This window comes from Orcinus orca, chromosome 1 (assembly GCF_937001465.1).
Source record: "Orcinus orca chromosome 1, mOrcOrc1.1, whole genome shotgun sequence".
Taxonomy (NCBI): Eukaryota; Metazoa; Chordata; class Mammalia; order Artiodactyla; family Delphinidae; genus Orcinus; species Orcinus orca.
In genome coordinates, this window is record NC_064559.1 from 59,413,324 (window position 1) to 59,438,870 (window position 25,547).

The following is a 25,547-nucleotide window of genomic DNA, read 5'->3' on the forward strand; positions in this document are numbered from 1 at the left end:
TATTATTAAATCAGTAATAATTTATGGAATATCTACAGTCTCAGCATTGTGCAGGCTACTTTGAAATTTACAAAAGAATTACAACACATAGGTGTATGCATTGACACACTCTTCCTGGAAGGCAAGAAGTATTCACATGACTTAGTGGGAAATGATATAGGGCAGTAGTTCTCAAGTTCAACCTGCATTAGAATTACCTGGAGGACTTTTGAAAACATAGATTGGTGGGCACAACCCCCAGGATTTCTGATTCCATAGGCCTGTGATAGGGCCTGACAGTGTGCTTTTTTTTTTTTTTTTTTTTTTGTGGTACGTGGGCCTCCCACTGTTGTGGCCTCTCCCGTTGCGGAGCACAGGCTCCAGACGCACAGGCTCAGCGGCCATGGCTCACAGGCCCAGCCGCTCCGCGGCATATGGGATCTTCCCATACTGGGGCACGAACCCGTGCCCCCTGCATCGGCAGGTGGACTCTCAACCACTGCGCCACCAGGGAAGTCCGACAGTGTGCATTTTTAACAAATTTCCAAAAGACTCTGATGCTGTTGGTTCAAGAGTCATAGGTAGAGAGCCATAAATATGAAATATTATATAAGCAAGTGCTTATAGTTGGTGTGGCCCTGAAAGGGTTGAGGCTGCTAGAGACCAGAATATCCAGTGAAGTTCGACTTGAGCTGATCATTGGAAAATAAGAAAAATGTGAATGGGTGAAGGAGGAAAGTGGTATAAAGGAAGAAAAAGCTTGAGCGAGTGCTCTGAGACAGGAAATTAATGTGTATGCATGTGTGTATGTTGGAGTGGAAAATAACGTATGTGTGGTTTAGAGTGTAACAAGAGTGTTCATGTAGAGCAATGCTGATAAATTCTGAGTGTAATGAGCGATTTTCTGGGAAAAATATAAATAAGGTGATAAAGCCAATAAATTGACTTAACGCATCCTTTCCATTCAACCCAGTTTCCTTATTGATAAAACACTCAGCTTTGATATTGTGTTAGTGACGTATAAACTAAAAAATAATCAATGTTTTGTCAGTAAGGATACTGAGTTCTACCAAATCTCAGATTATGAGTTCGATGGTGCTGGCAGACACAGATCACACACACACATACCTCGTTGATAACCGGTGCCATGCTGGCAATCTTCTGAAGGCTCAGTTTGCTAACTGCAGGATCAGAGTCATTGACCCAGTTTCTGAAGAGAACCAAAAATTCTTCTGGGAATGGGTCCTTGAAGAAATTATTGAGAAGCTAAAAGAAAACAATTAAGTTCATAGGCAGAGTAATGGCCAGGCATTGTTCTTGCTTCAGTCATAAAAATCAAGACATTTTCAGTAAAACAAACACAAATCACACTAAAACTCTAAATACTTACACATATTTTTACATATATTTCTGTGCCCATAGAGGGAAGGAGAAGTAGCAGATGGAATAGGAAATACATGCTTTGTTTTATATATATGATGAAAGAAATTTTCACATGTGGAATAACAGAGTTTACGTTAACTTTTTACACTTTTATGTTGCCTCATCTTTCTCTTACGTGGAAAACCTTGGTGCCTAATAGCATTAATATGTTTACTTATTCGTTTTCTACCATATAATGCATATACTAGTCTTAAAATTATGATATCAACACATATAACATCAATAAACCTCCTGAGGAAAAATAAATATTTCTTTACAGATTTTTTTTGTCCTTGCAATTTATCTCACTAAGGATGTACAAAGCACAGTGTTCATGTATTACTTGATCTTTCACAAATCTGTGGGGTGTGTATATGTATGTGTGTGTGTGTGTGTGTGTGTGTGTGAGTGTGTGAGAGAGAGAGAGAGAGAGAGAGAGAGAGAGAAGCATACAATTCACAGAGAAAGACACTAAGATCATAATAGTTAAATAGGTAAAGGAAAGATCAGGTTGTTCATAATATGGAACTTTAATTTATAAATAATATTTTAAAAATGTTCAAACTCTCTTTAAACAATAAGTACAAATCAAATCACCCCACAGGACATCACATCTGCCTCACACATTGGAAAGCTTGTTTATGGTGGTGAGAGTGCCATGGGGTAAGCAGACCCACGAGCTGTGTGGGGAGCTCTGATTGGCACTGCTTTCCAGATAGCGGTTTGGCATTAAAAATCCTTAGCCTTGAGAATGTTTATACCCTTTGGTTATTATTTCAGATTCTTGGAATCTATTATAAGAAAATAATCGAAAATACCAAAAGAAAGAAGATTTAGGCACAAAGATGTAAACTTGATTACTATTTATATCAGTAGAACTTGATTGCTATTTATATCAGTAGAAAACTAGAAATAACAAATATATATAAATAAATGGCATAGGCATTGGTAATACTATCTTAGGTATCACTGGCTGATAAGACCAAAATAAGGTAAAATGCATAGATTGTGTGTTCAGAACAACAAAAGGCCAAGGGACCTCACAGTTGAACTGGAAAGTTGACGATTGCCCAGAATTTCTAAACAGAGAAAAGTGGTGGGAGAGTGTGGTCATTGCTGAGTTCCTGGAAAGACAGGCATGCCAATCTCCAGTAGCAGGAAGCATTACATTCATGATGAGAGAGGCAACTAGGTTTCCATCTAGGTATATTAATGATGCTTACATAAATCTTACGTAGTTTGTAAATTTCTTTTAAATGTAGCATTTTATGGAAGGGATTTTGTATCTCATGTTTAGACCTGTTTGGTGTTTGTACATACTTAAAGGGTAGTACAATAAAAATAATGAGTCACATAATAAAATAATGAGAGGTTCAAATGGATTAAGCAAGTTAGAAAAATACTGATTTGCTACTGCAATGTTAAGTTAAACTAATTCATGTATCCTTGTGAAAGCTTTAGAAGTATATAGTAGGGCTTCCCTGGTGGCGCAGGGGTTGAGGGTCCGCCTGCCGATGCAGGGGACACGGGTTCGTGCCCCGGTCTGGGAAGATACCACATGCCGCGTAGCGGCTGGGCCCGTGAGTCATGGCTGCTGAGCCTGCGCGTCCGGAGCCTGTGCTCCGCAACGGGAGAGGCCACAACAGTGACAGGCCCGCGTACCGCAAAAAAAAAAGAAGAAAAAACGAAGTATATAGTATACTGTATGGGTATGCCTTTTATACTTTATTAACTATTTTGACATGAAGTTTGAAATGTAAAACTTTTGGGAATATTTGGCATCGTACCTTAGATCAGTACTTCCTTATTATATATTACTTTTATGGAAAATTAGATTTGACTCAGATAATTTCAATTTATAGAACTTTTTACATGCCTTTTGTAAGCAAAAGTACTGCCTCAATTTGCTTAACTCTGGTATGGCATTCCAATATTTGATGTAATATTCATATACAAAGTAATATAGTTCTATATCTTCATGTTACCCAGTTATTTAGCCCATTCCTTTTTTCCCCTAGGCAGTCTGAAGTATCGTTTAGACACTAGATGTTACCTACCACCTTTAGTAAACTTAATTATCCCTATATACTTTAAGAAGCTTGTAAAGAAATATGAACTAGGACTACAAAAATAATTAGTTTGTGCAAATCCGCACCCCCTAGGAAACTACAAAGGCCAACTCCTGAAACAGTCTAAAGGGACAACCCTCTCATAAATCTATCTTCGCCTTACGCCCCTCAGCTTCAGATATCTGTTATTGTCTTAACTTTTGGTAAGAATCAATATTCGGAGAGGGAGACAAAACATTAGAGAGTTGATTTAAGTTTGGATAAGGAAAGGGAATGAGAACTTGGTTGTTCACAGTCTCGTAATAAAACTCACTTCAGTGAGGAATATTATTGTGATGACGTTGTCTTCTGGCCTTCTAGGACCTTCCACTGAGAGCTTATAGAGATAATGCAAGGTGTCTGGAAACTGTGGAAAGTTATAGTCACTGAGAGTTCTGTAAAGAAGAATAAAGCACTGAATTAGCAAAGAAGATGAAAACACTTTCTGCATCAGCAAATGCTAATGGTAGAAAAGAGGGAAACATTATCCTCATATTTTGTATCACCAGATAAAAAGAAAGATATTCTTGAATATTCCTTAATCCAAGGTAAAGTGCGGGCTCAGTATGAGTTCTACGCAGACTCTGTGGATAAAAGTCCTCTTCTATTATACTTTCCCAAATTTGTCTCATTGGGTACAGGTTTTTATCAGACCTCTTTAAAGTGGGAGCACATGTCTGATGCCTGCAGAGGAGGAATCAGTTAACAACAGAGGAAGGAAAAAGCAGATTCACCTCTAGTTCTCCATATCTGTTCTGTGGAGGGAGAATAATTTGGTGTCTACATCACTAGGTAAGAGAGCAAGGCAAGGAAAAGTAAAACCCCCCAAAATAAGTGAAAAAGTAGAAGTCAAACGGCAATTCAGATCATTAGGAGAGATTTGGAAGTTGGAGTGGCTATTGACTGTGTTCCCACAGTGGCTTAGTCGAAGAAAGATGAAACAGGTGGGAAAGAGACAGAGAACATTTCTCAATGCCCCTGTTCTTACTTGGCAACAAGGTAGACTCCATGATGGTGAAACAGTGCTTGGGAAAACTGGTTCCAACAATTCTTTCTCTTTAGAGCAATATCCACTTGTTGCAGTCCAGAACAATTCAGCAGAACTCTCAGTGCATCTCGAGCATAGCTAAGGTCCCAAAGAAGAGGAGAGTCATCACCTGCAAGTGGCCTTCACATAACTAGATACAAGTGATTATTTGCCTTTTCATTCTATGTTGGGCAGGATGCCAGTTTTGGGAAAGGGGGGTGTTTCAAAGGAAAAGACCATTAAATGCTCTTAATCTCCCCTGATTAACAGGACATGGGTTGCGGGGTTAAACTGAAATTGTAGCATGTAAAATCTAGGATTAATCATAGAGCAGCTTATTAGTTTATTAAAAGCTTGTTAGCAAAAGATGTTAAGTGATGTGAAGACATGCTAAAGGTGCCTGTTGATTGTCTTCTTTGAATGCTTTAAATAAATAGATTACATTCTTATCTACTTGGGATGATTTGGTGTCTGTCTGCTTGAAAGACAGAGAGTGGATTAAATATCTTAATGGGATTGTGTTTTAGAGTCCTGCCTGACTTAGAAGTCCACACCAGATGAGGGCAAATAGCAGAAAGTTGGGTCCTGATTTCCCTGGAGAGCAGGGAAGCTTACTGTAATCTCTTGGGCAAAAGAGAAGAGCTGAACCTTACCTTATGTGGACAGAATGACTGCATGCTATCATAAGCCCACACATCACATCACCAACCGCAAAATAAATTTACAGTTCACAAAGCACATTTGTGCACATTATTATTTTTTCTTTTAACATCTTTATTGGGGTATAATTGCTTTACAATGGTGTGTTAGTTTCTGCTTTATAACAAAGTAAATCAGTTATACATATACATATGTTCCCATATCTCTTCCCTCTTGCGTCTCCCTCCCTCCCACCCTCCCTATCCCACCCCTCCAGGCTGTCACAAAGCACCAAGCCAATATCCCTGTGCCATGTGGCTGCTTCCCACTAGCTATCTACCTTACTACGTTTGTTAGTGTGTATATGTCCATGACTCTCTCTCGCCCTGTCACAGCTCACCCTTCCCCCTCCCCATAACCTCAAGTCCGTTCTCTAGGAGGTCTGCGTCTTTATTCCTGCCTTACCCCTAGGTTCTTCATGACATTTTTTTTTTCTTAAATTCCATATATATGTGTTAGCATACGGTATTTGTCTTTTTCTTTCTGACTTACTTCACTCTGTATGACAGACTCTAGGTCTATCCACCTCATTACAAATAGCTCAATTTCGTTTCTTTTTATGGCTGAGTAATATTCCATTGTATATATGTGCCACATCTTCTTTATCCATTCATCCGATGATGGACACTTAGGTTGTTTACATCTCCGGGCTATTGTAAATAGAGCTGCAATGAACATTTTGGTACATGACTCTTTTTGAATTTTGGTTTTCTCAGGGTATATGCCCAGTAGTGGGATTGCTGGGTCATATGGTAGTTCTATTTGTAGCTTTTTAAGGAACCTCCATACTGTTCTCCATAGTGGCTGAACCAATTCACATTCCCACCAGCAGTGCAAGAGTGTTCCCTTTTCTCCACACCCTCTCCAGCATTTATTGTTTCTAGATTTTTTGATGATGGCCATTCTGACTGCTGTGAGATGATATCTCATTCTAGTTTTGATTTGCATTTCTCTAATGATTAATGATGTTGAGCATTCTTTCATGTGTTTGTTGGCAGTCTGTATATCTTCTTTGGAGAAATGTCTATTTAGGTCTTCTGCCCATTTTTGGATTGGGTTGTTTGTTTTTTTGTTATTGAGCTGCATGAGCTGCTTGTAAATTTTGGAGATTAATCCTTTGTCAGTTGCTTCATTTGCAAATATTTTCTCCCATTCTGAGGGTTGTCTTTTGGTCTTGTTTATGGTTTCCTTTGCTGTGCAAAAGCTTTGAAGTTTCATTAGGTCCCATTTGTTTATTTTTGTTTTTATTTCCATTTCTCTAGGAGGTGGGTCAGAAAGGATCTTGCTGTGATTTATGTCATAGAGTGTTCTGCCTATGTTTTCCTCTAAGAGTTTGATAGTTTCTGGCCTTATATTTAGGTCTTTAATCCATTTTGAGCTTATTTTTGTGTATGGTGTTAGGGAGTGATCTAATCTCATACTTTTACATGTACCTGTCCAGTTTTCCCAGCACCACTTATTGAAGAGGCTGTCCTTTCTCCACTGTACATTCCTGCCACCTTTATCAAAGATAAGGTGTCCATATGTGCATGGGTTTATCTCTGGGCTTTCTATCCTGTTCCATTGATCTATCTTTCTGTTTTTGTGCCAGTACCATACCGTCTTGATAACTGTAGCTTTGTAGTATAGTCTGAAGTCAGGGAGCCTGATTCCTCCAGTTCCTTTTTTTGTTCTCAAGATTGCTTTGGCTATTCGGGGTCTTTTGTGTTTCCATACAAATTGTGAAATTTTTTGTTCTAGTTCTGTGAAAAATGCCAGTGGTAGTTTGATAGGGATTGCATTGAATCTATAGATTGCTTTGGGTAGTAGAGTCATTTTCACAATGTTGATTCTTCCAATCCAAGAACATGGTATATCTCTCCATCTATTTGTATCATCTTTAATTTCTTTCATCAGTGTCTTATAATTTTCTGCATACAGGTCTTTTGTCTCCTTAGGTAGGTTTATTCCTAGATATTTTATTCTTTTTGTTGCAATGGTAAATGGGAGTGTTTTCTTGATTTCACTTTCAGATTTTTCATCATTAGTATATAGGAATGCCAGAGATTTCTGTGCATTAATTTTGTATCCTGCCACTTTACCAAATTCATTGATTAGCTCTAGTAGTTTTCTGGTAGCATCTTTAGGATTCTCTATGTATAGGATCATGTCATCTGCAAACAGTGACAGCTTTACTTCTTCTTTTCCGATTTGGATTCCTTTTATTTCCTTTTCTTCTCTGATTGCTGTGGCTAAAACTTCCAAAACTATGTTGAATAACAGTGGTGAGAGTGGGCAACCTTGTCTTGTTCCTGATCTTAGTGGAAATGCTTTCAGTTTTTCACCATTGAGGATGATGTTTGCTGTGGGCTTGTCATATATGGCCTTTATTATGTTGAGGAAAGTTCCCTCTATGCCTACTTTCTGCAGGGTTTTTATCATAAATGGGTGTTGAATTTTGTCAAAAGCTTTCTCTGCATCTATTGAGATGATCATATGGTTTTTCTCCTTCAATTTGTTAATATGGTTTATCACATTGATAGATTTGTGTATATTGAAGAATCCTTGCATTCCTGGAATAAACCCCACTTGATCATGGTGTATGATCGTTTTAATGTGCTGTTGGATTCTGTTTGCTAGTATTTTGTTGAGGATTTTTGCATCTATGTTCATCAGTGATATTGGCCTGTAGTTTTCTTTCTTTGTGACATCCTTGTCTGGTTTTGGTATCAAGGTGATGGTGGCCTCGTAGAAGGAGCTTGGGAGTGTTCCTCCCTCTGCTATATTTTGGAAGAGTTTGAGAAGGATAGGTGTTAGCTCTTCTCTAAATGTTTGATAGAATTCGCCTGTGAAGCCATCTGGTCCTGGGCTTTTCTTTGTTGGAAGATTTTTAATCACAGTTTCAATTTCAGTGCTTGTGATTGGTCTGTTCATATTTTCTCTTTCTTCCTGATTCAGTCTTGGCAGGTTGTGCATTTCTAAGAATTTGTCCATTTCTTCCAGATTGTCCATTTTATTGGCATAGAGTTGCTTGTAGTAATCTCTCATGATCTCTTTTATTTCTGCAGTGTCAGTTGTTACCTCCCCTTTTTCATTTCTAATTCTATTGATTTGAGTCTTCTCCCTTTTTTTCTTGATGAGTCTGGCTAGTGGTTTATCTATTTTGTTTATCTTCTCAAAGAACCAGCTTTTAGTTTTATTGATCTTTGCTATTGTTTCCTTTATTTCTTTTTCATTTATTTCTGATCTGATTTTTATGATTTCTTTCCTTCTGCTAGCTTTGGGGTTTTTTTGTTCTTCTTTCTCTAATTGCTTGAGGTGCAAGGTTAGGTTATTTATTCTAGATGTTTCCTGCTTCTTAAGGTGGGCTTGTATTGCTATAAACTTCCCCCTTAGAACTGCTTTTGCTGCATCCCACAAGTTTTGGGTCGTTGTGTCTCCATTGTCATTTGTTTCTAGGTATTTTTTGATTTCCTCTTTGATTTCTTCAGTGATCACTTCATTATTAAGTAGTGTATTGTTTAGCCTCCATGTGTTTGTATTTTTTACAGATCTTTTCCTGTAATTGATATCTAGTCTCATGGCATTGTGGTCAGAAAAGATACTTGATACAATTTCAGTTTTCTTAAATTTACCAAGGCTTGATTTGTGACCCAAGATATGATCTATCCTGGAGAATGTTCCATGAGCACTTGAGAAAAATGTGTATTCTGTTGTTTTTGGATGGAGTGTCCTATAAATATCAATTAAGTCCATCTTGTTTAATGTATCATTTAAAGCTTGTGTTTCCTTATTTATTTTCATTTTGGATGATCTGTCCATGGGTGAAAGTGGAGTGTTTAAGTCTCCTACTATGAATGTGTTACTGTCGATTTCCCCTTTTATGGCTGTTAGTATTTGCCTTATGTATTGAGGTGCTCCTATGTTGGGTGCATAAATATTTACAATTGTTATATCTTCTTCTTGGATCGATCCCTTGATCATTATGTAGTGTCCTTCTTTGTCTCTTTTAATAGTCCTTATTTTAAAGTCTGTTTTGTCTGATATGAGAATTGCTACTCCAGCTTTCTTTTGGTTTCCATTTGCATGGAATATCTTTTTCCATCCCCTTACTTTCAGTCTGTATGTGTCTCTAGGTCTGAAGTGGGTCTCTTGTAGACAGCATATATATGGGTCTTGTTTTTGTATCCATTCAGCTAATCTGTGTCTTTTGGTGGGAGCATTTAGTCCATTTACATTTAAGGTAATTATCGATATGTATGTTCCTATTCCCATTTTCTAAATTGTTTTGTGTTTGTTATTATAGGTCTTTTCCTTCTCTTGTGTTTCTTGCCTAGAGAAGATCCTTTAGCATTTGTTGCAAAGCTGGTTTGGTGGTGCTGAACTCTCTCAGCTTTTGCTTGTCTGTAAAGGTTTTAATTTCTCCATCAAATCTGAATGAGATCCTTGCTGGGTAGAGTAGTCTTGGCTGCAGGTTTTTCTCCTTCATCACTTTCAGTATGTCCTGCCACTCCCTTCTGGCTTGTAGGGTTTCTGCTGAGAGATCAGCTGTTAACCTTATGGGGATTCCCTTATGTGTTATTTGTTGTTTTTCCCTTGCTGCTTTTAATATGCTTTCTTTGTATTTAATTTTTGACAGTTTGATTAATATGTGTCTTGGCGTATTTCTCCTTGTATTTATCCTGTATGGGACTCTCTGTGCTTCCTGGACTTGATTAACTATTTCCTTTCCCATATTAGGGAAGTTTTCAACTATAATCTCTTCAAATATTTTCTCAGTCCCTTTCTTTTTCTCTTCTTCTTCTGGAACCCCTATAATTCGAATGTTGGTGCGTTTAATGTTGTCCCAGAGGTCTCTGAGACTGTCCTCAGTTCTTTTCATTCTTTTTTCTTTATTCTGCTCTGCAGTAGTTATTTCCACTATTTCCACTATTTATCTTCCAGGTCACTTATCCGTTCTTCTGCCTCAGTTATTCTGCTATTGATCCCATCTAGAGTATTTTTAATTTCATTTATTGTGTTGTTCATCGTTGCTTGTTTCATCTTTAGTTCTTCTAGGTCCTTGTTAACTGATTCTTGCATTTTGTCCATTCTATTGTCCATTCTATCTCCAAGATTTCGGATCATCCTTACTATCATTATTCTGAATTCTTTTTCAGGTAAGCTGCCTATTTCCTCTTCATTTGTTAGGTCTGGTGCATTTTTATCTTGCTCCTTTATCTGCTGTGTGTTTTTCTGTCTTCTCATTTTGCTTATCTTACTGTGTTTGGGGTCTCCTTTTTGCAGGCTGCAGGTTCGTAGTTCCTGCTGTTTTTGATGTCTGTCCCCAGTGGCTAAGGTTGGTTCAGTGGGTTGTGTAGGTTTCCTGGTGGAGGGGACTAGTGCCTGTGTTGTGGTGGATGAGGCTGGATCTTGTCTCTCTAGTGGGCAGGTTTACGTCTGGTGGTGTGTTTGGGGTGTCTGTGGCCTTATTATTATTTTAGGCAGCCTCTCTGCTAATGGGTGGGGTTGTGTTCCTGTCTTGCTAGTTGTTTGGCATAGGTTGTCCAGCACTGTGGCTTGCTGGTCGTTGAGTGAAGCTGGGTGCTGGTGTTAAGATGGAGGTCTCTGGGAGATTTTCGCCGTTTGATATTATGTGGAGCTGGGATGTCTCTTGTTGACCAGTGTCCTGAAGTTGGCTCTCCTACCTCAGAGGCAGAGCCCTGACTCCTGGCTGGAGCACCAAGAGCTTTTCATCCACACGGCTCAGAATAAAAGGGAGAAAAAGTAGAGGGAATTAGTAGAAGTATGAGGAAAGAAAGAAGGAAAGGAGGGAAGGAAGGAAAGAAGAAAGAAAGAAAGAAGCAAAGAAGGAAAGAAGGGAAGAAAGGAGGGTGGGAGGGAGGGAGGAAAGAAGGAAGGAGGGAAAGAAGGAAAAAAGACAGAAAGAAAGAAGATACAGTAAAAATAAAATAAAGTATAATAAAATTATTGAATTAAAAAATTCTTATTTAGAAAAAAAAGAAGGGACGGATAGAACCTTAGGACAAATGTTGGAAGCAAAGCTATACAGACAAAATCTTACACAGAAGCATACACATACACCCTCACTAAAAGAGGTAAAGGGGGAAAAATCATAAATCTTGCTGTCAGAGACCACCTCCTCAATTTGGGATGATTCGTTGTCTTTTGGGAGGTCTGAGGTCTTCTGCCAGCGTTCAGTAGGTGTTCTGTAGGAGTTGTTCCACGTGTAGATGTATTTCTGGTGTATCTGTGGGGAGGAAGGTGATCTCCGCGTTTTACTCTTCCGCCATCTTCCACTACTGTTTGTATGCACATTATTTTTACCTTACACGTAATTTACCCTGAGAGATCACTATCAGAGTAAATGGCAGAGCTAGTACATGTCTGGTTTTGGACCTGTTTTTCCTCCCTACTCTCTCTCTGCGTGGTGGCTTCCCTTTGTGGCAGGAATAAACCGTGTTCTGTGGGAGTGGTTTTTTATATACTGCATACACATTCAGGGAAGGTCCCAGCTTACTTCTAGGTACTTAGGATAGTTACTTTTCCAAAGGCATCCTACCCTGCAGAGGAGAGAAAACTGTAATAAATGAATATACTGCGCAAGGGATTATATAGTTCCACATGAACCCAAGGGAGTAGAAATATTTGATAGCTGGAAGCTCATTTCTTATACCACTAGTATCTCACAAAGTCCTGTCCTCTGTCATCAGTCTCAGGTTGCTAGTGTAATAGAGTTGAAGCATGAGGGCCATCAAGAGCTGGGGGAAAAACTGGGCCACCGCTTTCTTGTAAGAACCAATAGGCAGCAATGTGCACAGGGCCTGGGATGCCTATAAGGGAAGGAAAAAGGAGTCAAGAATGTAACCATCTCCCTTTAAACCCAGTCAGCAGTGGTGAGGTGGGTGGAAAGGCAGGGACTCTGCAACTCCTCCCCCAAATTCCTTGAAGGAAGCCTGAAGCATGCATGTGTATTCATTCATTCAATAACAGTTACTCAGTCCATTTTGAAGCAGGAACTGCACCAAGCATTCTCTGACCATGGGCTCCCAAATCACTATCAACAGTGCCTGATTGCCAAACCAGCAGGAAGCAAGCTGATTCTCAAGGAAGGCATACCTCCCAAGGCTCCATGCCTATGTGCTCATGAAGAATAGTCTTGCCAGTAACCCAGGTCCTCCCAGTGCTTCAACAATCCAGGGCAGTGAAATATTTAAGGAGGGGCATGCCAGGTCAACTAACAAATTTTTTGGTCTACTGACCACTACAATACCCACTCTATCAGAGAAACACATCTCACCACCTCACATTTCTGGAGGATTATCCAGTTTTTCCCCTCCTATATGTCTGCAAGACTTGAATTTACTCCCAGGAGTGGCGATTTGGGTGCTTGGGAGATATATAATGATGGACACAAATGAGGTTTGGCCTTCACATGCCTATCAAGAGTCTGTGTGATCTGGCTGGTGGCTACCTCTCTGATACCATCTCCTACACCTTCACCCTTGCTCAGTACTCTCCAGATGTTTTGGCCTCCTTGCTTCACTGATATACCAGGTAAGCTCCCGTCACCACGTGGCTTTTGCCCTTCTCTCTGTCTAGAACTCTCATGCCCAGATATCTGCAAGGATCACTCCCTCACCTCATTCAGGTCTCTGATTCGATGTCACTGCAGCAGAGAGACCTGCCCTGACCAATTTACCTAAACCTTCCCTGCCACTTTCTTTTCCCCACCCCACTTTATATCTCTTCTAAGCTTTGTATCATCTGACACATAACACATTTTTTTGGTTCATTGTCTGTGTCTCTTACAAGAATGTAAGCTTCATGATCGAGGTGTGACATGTAGTAGGCATTCAATAAATATGTGTTGAGTGAATGAATGAATGAATGAATGAGAGCCAGATTGTGTCAAGGAAGTATGACTCAGGCTGCGAGCAGATAGGGATTTTCACGACTAAGAAAACAACACCAGGAAAAAGAAACACTCATTGTATTATTTACCGCCACGGGCATCATGTTAGTAGTGTCAAGAGAGAAATGTCTTCTTTCCGTTTTTCTTTCTTCCATTGTCCCAGGCTTTCCTTTCAGTATCAACAAGATTGTCTTCAGCACAAGTGGAGCCACACTTGACTCAGAACCAGCCGCCTGCCACATCAGCATCAGAGTGCTGCAAACACAGCCCCCCATCCCCGATAATGAAAATCATACGTTTTTCATTTCCTACTCAACACTGTGACACAAATCAGGAAAAGAGTCTTGGTTTTACATCTTTATAGTGCGAAGAAACTGCAGACAAGTCCAAAACTAACTGATACTCCCATTTCCAAATGATCCCATTAAGTTTCTTGTCCTTGAAAACAGGGGAAGAATTTCAATATGATCTTGTGGAAAATACAGACTGTAAGTCTGCAAGTTCATTTCCTACTGCTATTTAAATACCTGTCCAGCTCAGTATCAGGAACTGATCAGCTTTCTGTACTCCATACTCTTCCCTCCCACCTTGTGACCTTGTTTGTCTAGGGATAATAGAGTATTTAAAAACTGGTACGGAAATACAAATTAATATATAAATATATCAATTAAAAAAACTAGGTAAAATAACTAAATTAAAGAAAAACTACATAACTTAAAAATTAGAAAATTAAATTTAATAACTAGGGCTTCCCTGGTGGCGCAGTGGTTGAGAGTACGCCTGCCGATGCAGGAGACACAGGTTCGTGCCCTGGTCCGGGAAGATCCCACATGCCGCGGAGCGGCTGGGCCCATGACCCATGGCCACTGAGCCTGCGTGTCCAGAGCCTGTGCTCTGCAGCGGGAGAGGCCACAACAGTGAGAGAGGCCCACGTACCGCAAACAAAACAAAACACTGAGCCATTTCCCCAAATGTCACACATATAGTCAGTGACACAGATGTAACTAGAACCCTGACTTCTCAATCTCCAATTCCTGAGCTCCTTTCCCTACGTACCTGTCACACTTCAAGATTATTCTTACCATTGCTCATCTTAAAAACTGCTATATGTCAAGCCATGCTGGGTTCTGAACTCTGTCGTTCTTTCTCTTTGCATTTAGGTTCCTAATATGGGGGCCTGGTCCCTCAGAACATGGACACACCTATCTCTCTAGAACCCCAGTACTCAATTGCTTTTATCTGCAGGGCTTATTCGTAGTACCATGCTTAGAACCGCATGGACATCAAATCTCTCAAGCCCTGTCTCATTCTCTTACCTCTTGATCACACCTTCTTTCTGTTTCTCTGTTTGAGCTTACCTACAAATCCCAGTTTTTCTACCTCAATCCTCACCTACTGTTGCACAAGACCTGCTAGTGACTATTTTAATTTTCACCTAATTCTAATTATGTTTGCTTTTTGTACCTCCTCAGTACACACTGTTTGTAATGGATTCATTGGAAGCTTTTATCTTATATCCATATGGGTATATTCACTCTCCTCAACAAAATGCTTGAAGGCTGGTAACTTTACACACAATGGGTACTTAGTTCCTGAGTGAGAAAACACTGAGTCTTATGAATATTTTTAGTTTCCAAGAATTTTCTAAATAGTAAAATACTTTGTGAGTTTAAGCTTCCTAAAAAATACAATCTTTAAGTTGGAAATAGAAAGTCGGTCATATAATTGGTTTAGCATTTTGTTGATTTCATTGCCCTCTTACAGACATTAACTAATTTAATCCGTATAACAGCTTTATAGATGAAAAGAACTTTCCTCGTTTCACAGATGAGGAAATTGAGGATCAAGGAGTTTATGAAACTTACATGATGTCACACAGGATATAAGTGTCAAGGCTGGGATGCAATTCATTTTCATTTGTTTCCAAAGCCTGAATCCTTTCCATAATGTAATTTCCTGCCTTTTAAACTGTTAATAGTAGAGAAGTAATACCTTCCCTTCCAATGTACAAACTATAGAAATGCAGTGGTGTGATTTAATAAGCTCCTCTAACGTGGCTGTTAGATTCATAGTGTCACGTAGGCTCACCTTAGCATACTTTCTTCTTAAATATTTCTCATGACCCTGGATCATGAATTTCAGATAAACAGTTAAGGGACAGGGACAGGTAAAATTCCCAATTATACCTGGGAATTTGAAATGTTTTATGATTTAATAGGTGGTTGGAAATATGTCTGTCCTTCATAAATGAGAAAAAAACACTATGAATTTTATCACATGTGGGGAAAAAACCATTATAAGTTTGAGAAGAGGTTTTTCAATGTGGGATATGCAGCAGAACACAATTTAAATCCTCAGATAAATAATAGCAGCAGTTATGATTTCTTGATGGTCTACTGTGTGCCACATATTTTACGAAGATATGAATACTATAGATGATCTTATTTAAGCCTTACAATCATCCTATGTGGTACAAAAATAGATATTCTCTTTCAGAAAAAAAGAAAACAGATCTGATTTGTTCAGGTCTGTCTGACTCTGGAGACTGAACAAACTCTGTGGAAGGGGTGAGAGGGGCCTTACTTGTCTGCTGGGACTGGGTAGTCCATAAGTTGAAAGATGACCTTCTTTGGTGAAGTACGTGTCAACAAGGTAATGACCCTCAACATAACTTGCTTCAAAATGGGAGAAGCATTTCCACACAATTGTTTATAAATAACATCCACAATTTTAGACACCTGGAAAAGCAATTTCACAGGTCAACAAGAGTCTCTAGTTGCACAGCCACCTCTAACCGAGGCGTTTCTTAGACAAAAGAATTCAGTCTTCTCAGAATGACCAAGGCAGCAATTAACATACAAATAAGCACTAGAGGAAAGCATATTTATGTGTATTACTACACAATGAAAATGTTTATTTGGATGAGAAATAAACATATGCATTTATTTTTTTCTTCCGATTTTATTGAGATATAGTTGTCATAAAGCACTGTATAAGTTTAAAGTGTATAGCATAACGATTTGACTTACATCGTGAAATTATTACCACAATAAGTTTAGTAAACATCTGTCACCTCATATAGATACAAAATAAAAGGAAAAGAGAAAATATTTCCTTATGAAGAGAACTCTTAGGATTTACTCTCTCAGTAACTTTCATATATAACATAAAGCAGTGCTAATTACATTTATCATGCTGTGCATTACATCCCTAGTACTTATTTATCTTCTAACTGGAAATTACCCCTCCCACCAGCCTCTGGTAACCACAAATCTGATCTCCTTTTCAATGAGTTTATTTATTTTTGAAGTATAGTTAACCTATAACACTATGTTAACTCCTGGTGCACAACATAGTGATTCTGTATTTCTATACGTTACAAAATGTTCACCATGTTAAGTGTAGTTACCATCTGTCATTGTGCAAAGATACTATATTATTCTTGATTTTATAAGTTTCCCACACTGTACATTTTGTCCCCATTACTCACCAGAGTCTATGTCTCCAGGTGAGTCCAAGTTGCCTCCTGCCTCTCTAGGAGGCTCTCCAAGATCAGTAAGTGGGTCTGACCCAGGCTCCTTTCAAATTACTGCTTCTGCCCTGGGTCTTGTGGAGCATGTGAGGTTTACTATGTCCCCTTTAAGAGTGAAGTCTTTGTTTCTAACAGCCCTCTGGCTCTCCTGAAAGCAAGCCCCACAGACCTTCAAAGCTAGATGTTCTGGGGGCCCATCTTTCTGGTGCAGGACCCCCAGGCTGGGTAGCCCAATGTGGGGTTTCGACCCCTCGCTCCTTGGGCAGAACCTCTGAAATTGTGATTATCCTCCTGTTTGTGGCTCGCCTCCTTGGGGGTGTGGATATTGACTATACAGTGTCTCTGCCCTTCCTACTTATCTCATTGTGCTTCCTTCTTTACAGCTTTAGTTGTAGATTTTTTCTGCTAGTTTTCTGGTCTTTCTCATCAATAGTTGCTCTGTAAATAGTTGTAATTTTGGTGTACCTGTTGGGGTAGGTGAGCTCAGGGCCCTCCTATTCTGCCATCTTGGCTGCCTCCCAATCTATATGCATTTATGGATAGTGGGAGAATACCCTTTTTTTTTTTAAAAAAAGTTTATTTTGGATGGGTAGACTTTATTGTATAAAACATATAAGCTCAATTCAAAAAGCATATGTACAATATAATTTGAGTCCTTTAAAAAGAAAGTCAAAATAATGGAACAGAATAACAAGAGAACAATATACTTCTGAAAACATTTTGACAATTAAAGGAGATATGAATCTATATTTTGAAGGAGTGAACTATGTGTTGAGGGAATGGACTAGAATGGTAAAAACTGAATCATAATCATTCAAATTTTCTTTATAGGCTCCAAGATAGTTTTATTTTTTCCTTGTTTTCTGGCTGTATTCTTTTTTTAAAAAATTATTATTATTTTTAACATCTTTATTGGAGTATAATTGCTTTACAATGGTGTGTTAGTTTCTGCTTTATAACAAAGTGAATCAGTTATACATGTACATATGTTCCCATATCTCTTCCCTCTTGCGTCTCCCTCCCTCCCACCCTCCCTATCCCACCCCTCTAGGTGGTCACAAACCATTGAGCTGATCTCCCTGTGCTATGCAGCTGCTTCCCACTAGCTATCTATTTTACGTTTGGTAGTATATATATGTCCATGCCACTCTCTCACTTTGTCCCAGCTTATCCTTCCCCCTCCTCATATCCTCAAGTCCATTCTCTAGTAGGTCTGTGTCTTTATTCCCGTCTTACCCCTAGGTTCTTCATGACCTTTTTTTTTTCCCCCTTAGATTCCATATATATGTGTTAGCATACGGTATTTGTTTTTATCTTTCTGACTTACTTCACTCTGTATGACAGACTCTAGGTCCATCCACCTCACTACAAATATCTCAGTTTCGTTTCTTTTCATGGCTGAGTAATATCCCACTGTATATATGTGCCACATCTTCTTTATCCATTCATCTGATGATGGACACTTAGGTTGCTTCCATGTCCTGGCTATTGTAAATAGAGCTGCAATGAACATTTTGGTACATGAGTCTTTTTGAATTATGGTTTTCTCTGGGTATATGCCCAGTAGTGGGATTGCTGGGTTATATGGTAGTTCTATTTGTAGTTTTTTAAGGAACCTCCATACTGTTCTCCATAGTGGCTGTATCAATTTACATTCCCACCAACAGAGCAAGAGTGTTCCCTTTTCTCCACACCCTCTCCAGCATTTACTGTTTCTAGATTTTTTGATGATGGCCATTCTGACTGGTGTGAGATGACATCTCATTGTAGTTTTGATTTGCATTTCTCTAATGATTAATGATGTTGAGCATTCTTTCATGTGTTTGTTGGCAATCTGTTATATCTTCTTTGGAGAAATGTCTCTTTAGGTCTTCTGCCCATCTTTGGATTGGGTTGCTTGTTTTTTGTTATTGAGCTGCATGAGCTGCTTGTAAATCTTGGAGATTAATCCTTTGTCAGTTGCTTCATTTGCAAATATTTTCTCCCATTCTGAGGGTTGTCTTTTGGTCTTGTTTATGGTTTCCTTTGCTGTGCAAAAGCTTTGAAGTTTCATTAGGTCCCATTTGTTTATTTTTGTTTTTATTTCCATTTCTCTAGGAGGTGGGTCAGAAAGGATCTTGCTGTGATTTATGTCACAGAGTGTTCTTCCTATGTTTTCCTCTAAGAGTTTTATAGTGTCCGGTCTTACATTTAGGTCTCAAATCCATTTTGAGTTTGTTTTTGTGTATGGTGTTAGGGAGAGTTCTAATTTCATTCTTTTCCATATAGCTGTCCAGTTTTCCCAGCACCACTTATTGAAGAGACTGTCTTTTCTCCATTGTATATCCTTCCCTATTTTGTCACAGATTAGTTGACCATAGGTGCGTGGGTTTATCTCTGGGCTTTCTGTCTTGTTCCATTGATCTATCTTTCCGCTTTTGTGCCAGTACCATACTGTCTTGATTACTGTAGCTTTGTAGTATAGTCTGAAGGCAGGGAGTCTGATTCCTCCAGCTCTGTTTTTTTCCCTCAAGACTGCTTTGGCTATTTGGAGTCTTTTGTGTCTCCATACAAATTTTAAGATTTTTTGTTCTAGTTCCGTAAAAAAATGCCATTGGTAATATGATAGGGATTGCATTGAATGTGTAGATTGCTTTGGGTAGTAGAGTCATTTTCAAAATATTGATTCTTCCAATCCAAGAACATGGTATATCTCTCCATCTGTTGGTATCATCTTTAATTTCTTTCATCAGTGTCTTATAGTTTTCTACATAAAGTTCTTTTTTCTCCCTATGTAGGTTTATTTCTAGGTATTTTATTCTTTTTGTTGCAGTGGTAAATGGGAGTGTTTCCTTAATTTCTCTTTCAGATTTTTCATCATTACTGTATAGGAATGCAAGAGATTTCTGTGCATTAATTTTGTATCCTGCAACTTTACCAAATTCATTGATTAGCTCTAGTAGTTTTCTGGTGGCATCTTTAGGATTCTCTATGTATAGTATCATGTCATCTGCAAACAGTGACAGCTTTACTTCTTCTTTTCCAATTTGTATTCCATTTATTTCTTTTTCTTCTCTGACTGCCGTGGCTAGGACTTCCAAAACTATCTTGAATAATAGTGGTGGGAGTGGACATCCGTGTCTTGTTCCTGATCTTAGAGGAAATGCTTTCAGTTTTTCACCATGTAGAATGATGTTTGCTGTGGGTTTGTCATATATGGCCTTTATTATGTTCAGGTAGGTTCCCTCTATGCCCACTTTCTGGAGAGTTTTTATCATAAATGAGTATTGAAGTTTGTTGGAAGCTTTTTCTGCATCTATTGAGATGATCATATGGTTTTTATTCTTCAATTTGTTAATATGATGTATCACATTGATTGATTTGCATATACCGAGGAATCCTTGCATCCATGGGATAAATCCCACTTGATTATGGTGTATGACCCATTTAATGTGTTGTTGTATTCTGTTTGCTAGTATTTTGTTGAGGATTTTTGCATCTATATTCATCAGTGATATTCGTCTGTAATTTTCTTTTTTTGTAGTATCTTTGTCTGGTTTTGGTATCAGGGTGATGGTGGCCTCATAGAATGAGTTTGGGAGTGTTCCTTCCTTCGCAGTTTTTTGGAAGAGTTTGAGAAGGATGGGTGCTAACTCTTCTCTAAATGTTTGATAGAATTCACCTGTGAAGCCGTCTGGTACTGGACTTTTGTTTGTTGGAAAATTTTTATTCACGGTTTCAATTTCATGACTTGTGATTTGTCTGTTCATATTTTCTATTTCTTCCTGGTTCAGTCTTTGCAGATTGTACCTTTCTAAGAGTTTGTCCCTTTCTTCTAGGTTGTCCATTTTATTGGCATACAGTTGCTTGTAGTAATGTCTTATGGTCCTTTGTATTTCTGTGGTGTCTGTTATACCTTCTCCTTTTTCATTTCTAATTTTATTGATTTGGACCCTCTAGTTTTTCTTCTTGGTGAGACGGCTAAAGGTTTATCACTTTTAAAAATGTTTTCAGAGAATGAGCTTTTATTTTCATTAATCTTTTCTACTGCTTCCTTGGTCTCTATTTCATTTATTTCTGCTCTGAACTTTATGACTTCTTTCCACCTACTAACTTTGGGTTTGTTTTGTTTTTCTTTCTCTTGTTGCTTTAGGTGTAAGGTTAGGTTGTTCATTTGAGATTTTTCTTGTTTTCTGAAGTAAGGTTGTATCGCTACAGACTTCCCTGTTAGAACTTCTTTTGCTGCATCCCATAGATTTTGGATTGTTGTTTTCATTTTTATCTGTCTCTAGGTATTTTTTGATTTCCTCTTTGATTTCTTCAGTGATCTATTTGTTGTTTAGTAGCATATTGTTTAGCATCCATGTGTTTATGTTTTTTACAGTATTTTCTTATAGTTGATTTCTAATCTCATAGAATTGTGGGTGGAATAAATGCTTGATATGATTTCAGTTTTCTTAAATTTACTCAGGCTTGCTTTGTGGCTAGCATGTGATCTATTCTGGAGAATATTCCATGTAAACTTGAAAAGAATGTGTGTTCTACTTCTTTCAGATGGAATGCTCTTTAAATGTCAATTAAGTCCATCTGGTCTAATGAGTCATTTAACACTATTAGTGTGTTACTGTTAATTTCTCCTTTTTTGTCTGATAATGTTTGCCTTGTACATTGAGGTGCTCCTATGTTGGGGGCATAAAAATTTACAATTGTTGTTTCTTCTTCTTGGGTTGATCCCTTGATCATTACATAGTGTCCTTCCTTGTCTCTGGTAACAGTCTTTATATTAAAGTCTATTTTGTCTGATATGAGTATTGCTACTCTCACTCTCTTTTGATTTCCATTTGCATGGAATATCTTTTTCCATCCCCTCACTTTCAGTCTTTATGTGTCCCTAGATCTGAAGTGGGTATCTTGTAGGCAACGTATATATGAGTCTTATTTTTGTATCCATTCAGCCAATCTGCGTCATTTGGTTGGAGCATTTAACCCATCTACATTTAAGGTAATTATTGATATGGATGTTCTTATTACCATTTTGTTAATTGTTTTGAATTTGTTTTCTGTAGGTCTTTTTTCTTTCCCTTTCCTCTTTTGTTCTCTTCTCTTGTGATTTGATGACTATCCTTAGTGTTGTGTTTGGATTCCTTTTTCTTTTTTGTGTTTATATCCATTATAGATTTTTGTTTTGCAGTTACCATGAGGTTTTGGTATAGTAGTCTCTCTCTCTATATATATACACACACATGATTGTTTTACGTTGCTGATATCTTAATTTCAAATGCATTTAAAATATCTTGCATTTGTACTGTCCTCCTCTCATGATTACTGATTTTGAGATCATATTTGTGTGTGGATAATTTCCTACATTTACTGTAAGTTTGCCTTTACAGGTGAGCTACCACTCTCATAATTTTCTTGTTTCTAGTTGTGGCCTTTTCTTTTCCACTTAGAGCAGTTCCTTTAGCATTTATTGTAAAGCTCGTTTGGTGGTGCTGAGTTCTTTTAGCTTTTGCTTGTCTGTAAAGCTTTTGATTTCTCTATTGAATCTGAACGAGAGCCTTCCTGGGTAGGGTATTCTTGGTTGTAGGTTTTTCCCTTTCATCACTTTAAATATATCATGCCACCCACTTCTGGCCTGCAGAGTTTCTGCTGACAAATCAGCTGATTCCCTTGTATGTTATTTTTTTGCTTTTCCCTTGTTGCTTTTAATGTTTTCTCTGTCTTTAATTTTTGTCCATTTGATTACTATGTGTTTAGGTGTGTTCTTCCTTGAGTTAATCCTTTATGGGATTCTCTGTGCTTCCTGAACTTGGGTGATTGTTTCTTTTCCCATGTAAGGGAAGTTTTCAGCTATTATCTCTTCAAATATTTTCTTAGGCCATTTCTCTCCCTCTTCTATTTCTGGGACCTCTATAATGTGAATGTTGGTGCCTATGACCTTGTCCCAGAGGTCTCTTAAACTTTCATTCTATTTTCTTTATTCTGCTCTGAAGTGGTGATTTCCACCATTCTGTCTTCCATCTCACTGATTCATTCTTCTGCCTCATTTATTCTGCTATTAATTCCTTCTAGTGTATTTTTCATTTCAGTTATTGTATTCTTATTTTCTAACTCTCTGATGAAAAGTTCTTGTAATTTCTTGCTCTGTGCATCCATTCTTTTCCCGAGTTCTTGGATCATCTTTAAGTTCATTACTCTGAACTCTTTCTTGGGTAGATTGCCTATCTCCACTTCACTTAGTTGTTCTTCTGGGGTTTTATCTTGTTCATTTTGTCTGGAATATATTCCTTTGCCATCTCTTTTTTTTAAATTTCTATTTGTATTTAATTTCTATAGTAGCTTAATTATGTTTCTCAACCTTGAAGAAGTGGCCCTCAGTAGGGGATGTCCTTTGTGTCACAGCAATATACTTTCCTCTTATCACCAAATGGCCAGGGACTAGCGGGTCCCAGGGTAGGTTCTCACCTGTGTTTGCACACTCAGTTCTGCAGCCTGTGGGATCATAATTTTCTTGCTTCTGGTGCCTGCCCCTTGGTGGGTGAGGCTGGTTTAGAGGCTTGTGCAGACTTCCTGGTGAGAGGATCCAGTGCCTGCCTTCTGGTTGGTGGACCTGGGTCTTGGTCCTCTTGTGGGCAGGGCCATGTCAAGGGGTGTGCTATTCGTGGCTATGGGCTCAGGAAGTCTTTAGACAGCATGTTTGCTGATGGGTGTGGCTGTGTTCCCACCTTGTTGGTTGTTTGGCCTGAGGAATCCCAACACTGGAGCCCACAGGCTGTTGGGTGAAGCCAGATCTCAGTGCCAAGGACCCAAGCAAGATATCTTCCTCCAGCCAGAGTTCACATAGATGAACACTCCCTGATATGTCCACCACCAGCTTTTATGACCCCAGAGAGAGCCACAGCTGCTCCCTGCCTTCCCAGGAGACCCTCCAAGACCAGCAGGTAAGTCTGGCCCAGGCTTCTATGAAATCACTGTTTTGCCCTGGGTCCCAGTATGCACAAGAACTTGTGTGTGCCAAGACTGGAGTCTCTGTTTCCCCCAGTCCTATGGAGCTCCTGCAGTCAAGCTCCATTGGCCTTCAAAGCCAAATACTCAGGGAGCTCCACCTCCTGATTCTGAGGAGACTGCCATGGAGCTCAGAGCTCTCACTCCTGTGGGAGAACTTATGTGATATGATTATTCTCCAGTTTGTGGGTCGCCCACCTGGATGGTATGGGATTTGGTTATATCACTAGTGTGCCCCTTGTACCATCTCATTGTGGTTTCTTCTTTGTGTCTTTGGATGTAGAATATCTTTTTTAAAATAGATCTTTACTGGAGTATAATTGCTTCACAATACTGTGCTAGTTTCTGTTGCACAGCAAAGCGAATCAGCCATATGCATACACATGTCCCCATATCCCCTCCCTCTTGAGCCTCCCTCCCACCCTCCCTATCCCATCCCTCTAGGTCATCACAAAGCACTGAGCCGATTTCCCTGTGCTATGTGGCTGCTTCCCACCAGCCAACTGTTTTACGTTCGGTAGTGTATATATGTCGATGCTACTCTCACTTTGCCCCAGCTTCGCCCTCCCACCCCATGTCCTCAAGTCCATTTTCTATGTCTACCTCTTTATTCCTGCCTTGCAATATCTTTTTTGGTAGGCTCCCGTCTTTTTTGTCAATTGTTGTTCAGCAGTTGTGATTTTGGTGTACTTGTGAGAGGAGGTGAACTCAGGTCTTTCTACTCCACCATCTTGTCTCCAATCCCTCTTCATGTTTGAATAAGGAGAGTTTTAGCTAGACCTGGAATTTTTCTCAAACCATTGGTTGTATATTCAACATCAAATTTAATCTACCCAGATCACCTCACTTCTTATTTTGAAAGTACTTCTCAGAGACCATAAGCTGAAAAGTTGTTTGATGTAAATTTACATTCCATTGCAATTGCCTCGTATACAATTGAATTATCTGTGTCCAACCCTCTACTCTAAACAAACAAAATGAAGTGTTTATTGTAAAACATTCATCCCACCACATATGCTCCAAGGTAAACATGAAATGGGAGACATAAACCAGTGATCTTCTTCAGAGTTCTCTTAACTATTGGGTTTAGAGCTTTTTCTTCTCATCCTCCTCCTCCTACTTTAAATGCAGCATGCCCCTAAAACAAGCCAGCTATGTTACTGTATGCTCAATTGTAGAAATGATGATTTCCTTCAGTCCTCAAGGAAAGACGTGCTGTGTTAGATTTATTTAGAAATAGTAAGCCCACAAACTATACTTGCAATTTAGGAGATTTTCAGGATAATTTTAATGCAATTCTTCATTATAACTGACTTTAGAATCCAACCCTGTTTAAGCCAAGAATCCAGTGTATTCAGTAGTTCAATTGTTTGTGGGAGCTGGGGTGGGGAAATAAGTTGCTGAACCCCATTTTTGTTCAGTTTATTTCTCCATGTTTAATGATTTCATTGTAGCACAGGCTAGGTTTACACATCTAGTTTTCCAATTGGCTTCTTGTCTTCTGTAGGACCTGATATGGTTTTACCTAGCCTCCTTTTCTCACTGCATGAGAGGAGAACTTTTATTTTGTGAAAGAAATAACTGTTGCCCTCCAGCTTTCCCCTTGGTCTGCATGCCTTTTGGAATGCTCCTGTCTGTAGAAGCATGAGAATTTGTAAGAAGCATTATTTCCCCTTTCCTGCTCTCTGAGTTTGAGTGCAAGCACTCAGTTTATCTACAATCACATAACACTGCTATGTCAGGAGAGGGAACTGGGAGTTCAGCCCTTATGTCTCCATCAGGGCTGGTTTCATGGGCATATGACCTATGCTTTTGCACAAGGTCCCACATTCAGAAGGTCCTTCACTTTGTTTAAACCTCTGCTGTCGTCATATTGAAATTTTTAATAAGTTTTTCCTTGAG

General features: G+C 38.8%; 1 protein-coding gene across 1 annotated transcript in view; it reads right to left on the reverse strand.

Annotated features, from left to right (window-relative positions):
* Positions 1-25,547, reverse strand: part of MROH9 (maestro heat like repeat family member 9) — an 89,429-nt gene that overhangs the window by 15,212 nt on the left and 48,670 nt on the right. Inside the window, exons 9-14 of the mRNA XM_049707880.1 lie at positions 15,713-15,867; positions 13,219-13,384; positions 11,905-12,047; positions 4,498-4,635; positions 3,784-3,904; positions 1,108-1,245 (exon numbers count right to left, since the gene is read on the reverse strand). Coding sequence (XP_049563837.1) covers positions 1,108-1,245; positions 3,784-3,904; positions 4,498-4,635; positions 11,905-12,047; positions 13,219-13,384; positions 15,713-15,867 — 861 coding nt within the window. The remainder of the gene's footprint in view (positions 1-1,107; positions 1,246-3,783; positions 3,905-4,497; positions 4,636-11,904; positions 12,048-13,218; positions 13,385-15,712; positions 15,868-25,547) is intronic.